Here is an 8,603-nt window from a genome sequence, read left to right on the forward strand (position 1 = left end):
CGGAAATAAGTTTCAACGATAGGTTCTGTTCAAGAACGCGCAACCTTTGAATCGCAAATGGACTACTTTTATCACATTTCACTGTATTGTCGCAAAAAATACTCGTGGACACACGAGCAAACACGCAAATCGTTCATAAGCTATTTAAATTACACGCACGCATCTCTGAGCAAGATTTCGTCAAGTTTTGACCAATCAGAACCGTAGAAATCTCACGAAATTAGAGGTTCCATGCTTGTTCTTGTTCTTCGGTCTTCCGTCGTCTTTCGGAGGTTTGTGTTTGAAGGCGTCCAAGTCCCCGTAGAACAAGGTTTTCATGGCAATCCGTAGCACATGAGCGATATCTGTCGACAAGGCCGGGTCATGGTGTGGCTTGTCGAGTGCGGGGTTGTGGCCGTGGTTCTGGGTTGCACTGCTTCCATGACCGTGTCCTGGTGAACTGGACTGCGAGCCCAAGAACGGGTTCGATTGTCCTGCTGGAGCAAGGTTGCTATGCGAGAAAACGGACTGACCGCCAAAGCTGCTTCCCTGAGAGGAGGGCGACGAGGAGGAGGTGGCTCCAAATGAGGACGTCTGGACCCCGCCCAAGGTTCCGCCATGAAACGAAGAGGTCGACGAGCTGCCACCATGTGAAACTTGCGATCCAAACGACGATTGGCCACCTTGGCTACTCCCATGCCCAAAGGACGACCCACTTGAAGAGCCCTGATTGTTGAAGCTCGAACCGTGACTGGAAGACGAAGAGAACGACGTGGAAGGAAACGAAGACGAGGAAAACCCGTTCCCTGATTGAGGGGCAGGCTTATAAGAGTTCGAAGCGGGTACAGATGGGCCAAATGACGAGGAGGCGAACCCGTTGGAGGGTTTATGTGGCTTCGACACACTCACGGGAGGATTGAAAGGGCGAGGTTTGAAGGTGACGGGTTTGGGTGAAATGGGTTTGAACTGGTGGTGTGTGATGGGAGAAGGCTTGAAGGGAGTGGGCTGGGGCTCGAAGGTGGGTTGATACGAGGGCTCGTACGGGGGTTGGACGACTGGCTTGAAGGCCGGCTGTATTGGACCGGCCGAGGGTGAGCCATAACCTTCGATGCCAGCGGCCGGTTGAATCGGTTCTGGGGTGTGAGCAATGTGAACGGTGGGTTGAGCAGGTGACGGTGCCGGCGGGTGATGCGGTGATCCGGGGGATTCCACCACCTGATAGGGACCTTGGTGACCTGAAGTTTGTAATTAAACATGTTAGTTAATCTCCAAGGCTTAAGAAATGTGTTTTTTCGCGAATTTGAATTTGCTTTCAGCTTGATTTTTTTTCAATGTTTTGTTTATGTTTTTATTTTTTTGGAGGAGAGGCATCCGGGAGCAATGAATTGATATGGCACACATTTCGTTTAACCTCTCTTGGCGTTATCTATGTCGAGGAATTTGTCAGGGAGCCTTGTCTCTAACATTTGACTGATTTGGATATTGACAGATTGGCTTGTTTATTACTAAATCGTCCAAGAAATTTCAGTAAAAGTTTTCATGTGAAGGTAGGATTCGACCCAAGCCCTCTAGGCACCGGTGTGTCTGTCAGGTTGGGTTCTTTAACCCGCTTGGCTCCCATGATTAATTTGTTCCTTTTTCTAAACGAGTTGTTTAATTAAAAAAGGTTGGTTATAGATTTTGGAAACAATACTTGCCTATGGGTCGAGTACTGATAGGTCGATATTGTCCACCATACATGACATGATTCACCATTCTGCAAAGTAATTCAAAAATACAAAATGAAAAATGTTTTTTTTCACCCAATATGTAACATTGTTGGAACTATTCATATTTGAGATTTATGTGCTGCTTTTGAGATTCTGGCTTCAAAGAGAGATCAGAATTAATTATCAATAAGAATATTCTCGAGGTTAGATTTGGAGTAGTGATTAATCGTTTGACCAGGATTTGGAAGTGATAATCCCAAATGGTGATCCATGGCGATATGCTCAAATTGGCCAAAAGGCAATGTAAACATAATAGTATTGCTGTTTCATCCCAACATCATTAACAGATTTGCCCACGATTGTTTTCGCTGGATCCTTTCACCGATCCCTTGACAACAAATGACCCCACCCTATTAGCGTATCAAGCAGGCACTCAAATGAATTCCCTATCCGTATCATCATCCTCATCTGAGGAATTGCATTGTTTTGCTATGGCCATTCATTCCAATGAGTTTCTCTCTCTTTTTGATTAATTGAAAAGATAAAGGATATGGCTCATTTGAGCAGGTCATACTAATGTGAGATTTGCCAGAAGACTTCCGTCCTTTGTATTCATGAAGGCATCTCAATTGCGGACGCCAATTGTTCGAACAAATATTTACTATTTTTGGACCTTGGAGCTCTGGAAGAGGCCTGGATTCCATTCTTGATGTCGTTGCATTTCAAGCGAAAGGCAACACCTTCTTTTTTCCACTTGACAGATCTTACATTTGGGGTCGATTATTGATATTACGTTGGGCAACGTAATACATAACTTCAAAATCGCCTTAACCATCGGCTGTTAAGCAAAATGATAGTGAATAAAGCTTGCATTCTTTACCAGGGTTGAGTGAGAGGTCCTCCCATCGCAAGCTAGACGAAATACCTTGGTGCGAAAAGACTGACGCACATCCTCATCCACGTGCAATAAAAAAGCGAATGGGTTGCAAATGCCTCATTTCTTTTACGTATGTAGGAGCTCTTCTAGCTTTGCATACAACCACAAACAGTCTGAGGTTAATAGTGCGTAATTGTGAATGTGCCATCAAAATGCATCTTTTTACCTTCCTGCGGAGTGCATCATGTTGGTCAAACCTTTGCCCACTGAGTGAGCAAAGCCGCGCATCATGTTGGGCAAGCTCCCAAAATCAAAGAACCCTTCTCGCTTGATCCGGATTGATGCGGGAGATGCCACATCCAACGGCCTTTCACTCTCACCACTCGAACTCGATCTTTGATTATATAGGGTTGTGTAGTATGGAGAATCTAGGAGGAAGTAGAACATTCCAATGAATATGACTAGGTTATGGGATATAAACGCAGAGTTTATCGCAACTTTCTGGCTTGTGCTCGCGAAACCCAATGTACACTTTGAGTGCTTCTTTGACATGGACCTCCGAAAATTAATTAATGTTTATTGACTATCCAAGGCAACAAAAACTTACTTTGTTTGAGTGAGGATGGTAATGCATGCCCTGTGGAGGGTCGACTAGTGAAGCAGAGAAATGCCAAGACGAGGAGTGATGTTGTTGAACAGATACGAACCTGCAAGAATTAAGAGGAATTGCAAACATCAGCTGAACTTTGATACATATAGGAATTCCAATCTGGATGACATTTTACATTGTCCCTTTCTTGCGAGAAGCAATGCTCGTTCCAAATGAATTTCGATGATTTGAAAAAGTGCTCTAGCCGTTTAAATGTAATTACACTTTTCAGCTATGCCATCGTCGCCACAACAGCCTTGGACTAATCTAAAAATCGCTTCCATTGACGTAACGAATTACTATTTCATGGCTCTTGATTCATATGCGAGATATCTTTCTATCATACTCGTATCTAACCATAATGGACTTCTGTAACAATGCACATATTGGCCATTCCATGCCATCCGATTCAATCAAAGTATAGATTTAGGGGTCCGTAAGAAGCAAATCTTCACGGTTTTATTCGCGCTTGGTCGTGCTCAACCGTTGTTAACCTTCTGTTTGTAGCATTGCAGTACTTTTTAACAAGACTTGGTCGATCAAAAATCCATCATCTATTGGCACCGCATGTGTGTACTGTGTGATCCTGGGTAAAAAAAAAACAACAACAATACGAATACGACTATGTCAACGCCGAGAGCAGGTCCAAGAAATTCGTGATGAACCGAGTTCGTACGATTAACATTTTCGAATAACTTCGAGTGGACATTCTCCCTCCTCTGCTCATTCTCAAACCAGTTCAAGATGTTTAATGATGTTCTTTTGTACTCTTGAAGGGGAGGGGATATCCTCATCCATCACAACGGAAACTCTTATTGATTTGACAGCATTCGTGCCTTCCTCATTGACGCCTGTGGAAAAAGCCCAGAAGTGATTTTACGCGACCTACTCACATCGCATACCAACCATTGGTTCTACCTTGTATTCATGTCTTTCAATCTCTCGTTCGGACGAATCTGTAATGTAAGAGCCTGCAGAAGTGTAACTACAAAGAGAAGATTTATTGAACGAGGCTCAATTAAATGGCATGGCATCAAGGGCAAGCCAGGAAAGTGGTCCCAAGGTCTCGTGATGAGCTCCTTGGTCAATGTCATAAGGAGAAGGTGTTGAGAGCACTTGATTAAGAGACCAATTCGTCAATACCAAGAACTTATCTCCGAGGGGCATCCGAGGACCCGATGGGGTGCTGTCAAAGCGTCGCACTACTTCCAAGGCAATTCGGCATTCGTAGGTTCTTTACTATGGGCGAGTCAAATGATCTCTATCTTTTGAAATTTGATGCTTCGCCACTAGGATCGTGAAAGTACAAGGATACTTTTTATAATTCATTGGCTTAATTTGACAACCTCATGAAAAAATGGTCAAAAAGTAAAAGAACTGCTTCATTTGGCGCTATTCGCGGATGTACTTAGCCAAAAACTTGACAGATTGGTAAACGAAGTGTGGAATAGCGAATCTGCTGAAAAACAATGATAATTTCAAGGCTTTCATGAACGTTTCATTCACGATTATGTGTGCGAAACCACAGTATTGCTTTCGCCAAATTCTATTAACTAACCGCTGATCAGCTGGAATGCAGGTCTTCATGTTAACATCGCTTTCACCGATGAGACATATTACGAAAGATGATAGATCGTTAGCGCTAAAATAAGCATCAGCAAATCTCCCAACTGTCAACTGCATTGACTTTTTATTAAGTTCATACGTTGCCGTATTTAGTGATTCCTCAAAAAATCCATTGAACTATTTGCTTGCACAATACACCAGGAAAACAAAGCAAATCTCCCCACCAGTAACGATGGATGTCATGGGAATTCTGAACCAGACTACTTGGACAATCAATGACATTTACGGCTAATAACACGATTCTTCTCTTGATGGCTCAACTCTCAGCTTAAGGAAAACCTCCTTGAGGCTTCAGAGTAGTCTGGAATCTATTTCCTCGATGAATGATCCACACGGGTCTTCTAATCACGGACAAGCGATAACATCGCTCAGATGGAGACAGACGGACAAGCCAAACTAGAGATCTTCCGTCGGAGGAATCCGGATGATGTGTCGACTTGTGCTGAGGAGCCTTCACTAAGCTGACATACTGAGTAGAAGTCAATGAGGAATATTCATCATCTGACACTTTTGTGCCCAAGGATTTGACAGGAACGTATTATCCCGGCATTTGATCCATAGCCAAGAATCTACTAATTTCAGGGCCATCTAATCACGGCACTTCAGAATACCAGCCTTTGGAAAGTGATTCTGGAAGGTCATTCATTTTTTTAAGCCCGAATTCTTAAGAGCTCTTTTAAAACGGTTGGTCTAGAATATTGAAATATGTCTCAGATTTTGTGAAGATCTAGAGTACGTTAAGGATGAATCCGAGACAAACCTGTGAATAGCTTTGTGATGTCTTGATTCGGTTTATCGTCCGTGGTGTACTGGACGCCATTCAAAAATCGACTAGACTTGTCACACGTGGCAAGTAATGATTGCATGGCTCATTCGGTCTAGGAATCGACCAACTTCCCACGTTCAGATCACTTGGGAATTATCTTTTCAAATAATTGTCTTTGATGTCAATCCACGATATCTAGAGTCCCTTTCAAAGAGAATTTCTACATTCAAAGGAGAATGAAAAAAACAAGGGAAACTTGCCTCCAATTACGATTCACCCGCTTACATCTGATTTGAATATGGGTGTGTCCGCACCTTTAGGCGTGTCTAGCCCGAATGAAGGAACAAAATTGATGTCTAGGTCGGAGTGGATTAGATCGTAAAATCCTTATCGATTAATCTGCGGTTTTGTGGGAAGTGACTTTTCCCTACCGATCCATCCTTGGAGGGCGTCCTTCGCGGATATTCAATTTATGCATACACAATTCCTGTACACGAACCATCAAGTGCAAATAAAGCGATCGAACACAGATTGGGAGCTCACATTACGCGAGTACTTCAAGCATACACTATGTAAAGTACACCAAATTGCAGCTCGAATACTTCCAGTGAAGATCGATCTGCTCACGATGTTTCAAGGCAACGTTGCATTTCCCTGTCGTTCAAAGAGAAAGAAAGGACAGCGATGGCTTGATTAGCTTTTGTTTCGAACAAAAGTAGAGCAAATCATGGTCGACGAAATACATATATGGCGTGATTCTGGGTTAACGACAACCTCCTTAGGTCTCAAATACCCTCCATTCCACATAAAGAGAAAGCTCATCTGTATATGGTTTATGTCTACCGGTCTAAAATGTTATGCTACCTGACCAGTGCTAACCACAAAGCATCCTACCACGCCAGACAAACAAATTTTAAAAGTAATGGTTGCCATGTGAAAGGTTTTCAGAGTGTGGATTTTGATTGTAGAGGCGCTGCGTTCAAGCGACTGAAGAAGGTGGCTGAGTTAGCTGAGCAGTGCTAACCCTTCCCTCAGGGTGACCAGAAGGTATGCATTCTATAATTCGAATATCATGAAAAGAAATGGTGTCTTTTAAATGTAGAGTACAGACTCTTGAGAATCCATTATCCACCCAAGGGTAAGGTTCATAAAATGGTTTCAATGTGATACTGGATTTCTTCCTAAGAATGAACCGACAAAGCATTCCGCCTTTGTTACTACCTTGATTGATAGGTGCTGCTTGTTGTTGCTGTTGCCCATTCAGGGAGATTTCAATAGTGTGGCAAATTCAAGGCTCCAAAAGGAGAACGTAAAAGTAAGCCCAGTCCTCTGAATGCAATTGAGATTGAGAAGAAATGCAGCCACAGAGGCTTCATAGAATAAGTTTGGCTAATTTATGCAGCTCTTAGAGGCATTATATTTCGAAAACGAATTGCTCATGGTTAGGCGTGAACTTTGTTGCTAACGTTTCAGTGTGCGACTTTAGGGCATAGAGTCTCCAAACTTAAACCGTATGCAACTTTGCTGTGCATGTATTTCCTATCGGTACCACAAATAAAGTTTAAACGTTTTGGCAAATCGCCAAACTTTTAGAATAATAGTTATTGTTGCAATGGAGACAAAAATACGAAACAACAATTGGCTGCTACCCTAACCTAGATTCTCTCTGGCCAACTGAAATGATTGAAAATGCATTTTTGTGTAGAATTGGCCCTGAAAATGCATTTGGAAGAGTTTGTGCTGAGCCCAGCGATCCGACGAATGGAATTCAATCATGCTAAATTCTTTAGATCCTAGTATCTTCGGATGAAACATTGTAAGCCTAAACTTTCACATCTTATTTTGTTAAAAGGTTATCGTTCACCAGCTTTTGGCAAAGTCTTCCGGCTAATTTTCAAATGCAACGAAATGAAGCTTGAGACGTGTCACGAATAGGCATCGAAGTTTATATTCTGTTCTTCCATTTACCATAACATAAAAAAGTAAGTTTACATTCACTACCCTGTGTTCGTTGGTCCCTTGGGGTCAAAAAATTATAATTCATATTGCCGATTTCTATGACTCTTATCAGTCAAAATAACGAAGTCCTAGGATCATTGAGAACGTTGTTGAACATTTCTTGAAGCTCATCCAAACCGGGAAATGACTATCATAACTGAAATTAGGGAGCTCGGCCACCTTTAATTTGCCATCTCGACCATTTGGCAGTAGTTGCCTAGTGTTCTTGTATCAGGATGTGTGAATCTGCTTCGTGCAACATGCTTGAGGTCAGGAGCAGTAGCATCCATGGCATCATTGGGCATGTCAATGCATGACGGACAAATGATTGGCATTAGATATACCCCACCATTGATTGAGTCGCATCACTGAGACCCAATGTCTTCCTGGCTAGATCTTGAAGATCGGGACGTCAGAATAGTATGGACGTGGTTCTATGGATTCTTTCTTCTTTCTCCTCTCCTACCAAAAGAATACTTCAATTGTTATCTAAATTGCACTACAATGAATAGTAATGTAGCTAAGTAATGTAGCTTAAAACAAGCTCAGAGTAAAAATGAAACAAGTTGAAAGCCAAACGAGGCCAGCTATTGACATACTATGCCAGACATCCCGAAATGATTATTTGTTTCGGATTATATAGCATTTTTTTTGTATTTTTCAATGACAAAGTTAAAAAAGAGCAAAATTTACAAACACTGGGATTGAAACCGAAACAACCCATTTTGAAAAGGTATAATTTACATCATTGTGTGAATTGAGTAAAGTAGATTTATAATCAAAGGAAAGCGACGAATGCTTAATTTTCAAAATTCTTCCAGCCTCAAACCATGCTTCATTCCTCAAAAATGTGTCCCTGAAGGTCAATTATGCCACTCATTACCTCGGCATGCCACATTGGGGACCATTTAGAGCATACGTAAGCCAGTTTAGAAGACAGGTCTTAGGATGCTAGATTAATCAAATACCATGCCCCCGCCATGCCAATTTGGCAGCAAT

At 42.2% G+C, this 8,603-nt stretch overlaps 1 protein-coding gene across 2 annotated transcripts in view; it reads right to left on the reverse strand.

Annotated features, from left to right (window-relative positions):
* Positions 1-63: 63 nt before the first annotated feature.
* Positions 64-8,603, reverse strand: part of LOC131877713 (uncharacterized) — a 26,967-nt gene continuing 18,427 nt past the window's right edge. The window contains exons 1-5 of one of the 2 annotated variants that reach the window (XM_059223470.1): positions 5,601-6,366; positions 3,173-3,272; positions 2,792-2,993; positions 1,677-1,735; positions 64-1,214 (exon numbers count right to left, since the gene is read on the reverse strand). In XM_059223470.1, coding sequence (XP_059079453.1) covers positions 196-1,214; positions 1,677-1,735; positions 2,792-2,993; positions 3,173-3,272; positions 5,601-5,660 — 1,440 coding nt within the window. In that variant the 5' untranslated portion in view covers positions 5,661-6,366 and the 3' untranslated portion in view covers positions 64-195. Of the gene's footprint in view, positions 1,215-1,676; positions 1,736-2,791; positions 2,994-3,172; positions 3,273-5,600; positions 6,367-8,603 lie in introns of those variants that run through there. The other variant, XM_059223471.1, reaches the window with a different exon arrangement.

Source organism: Tigriopus californicus, chromosome 3 (assembly GCF_007210705.1).
Source record: "Tigriopus californicus strain San Diego chromosome 3, Tcal_SD_v2.1, whole genome shotgun sequence".
NCBI lineage: Eukaryota > Metazoa > Arthropoda > Copepoda > Harpacticoida > Harpacticidae > Tigriopus > Tigriopus californicus.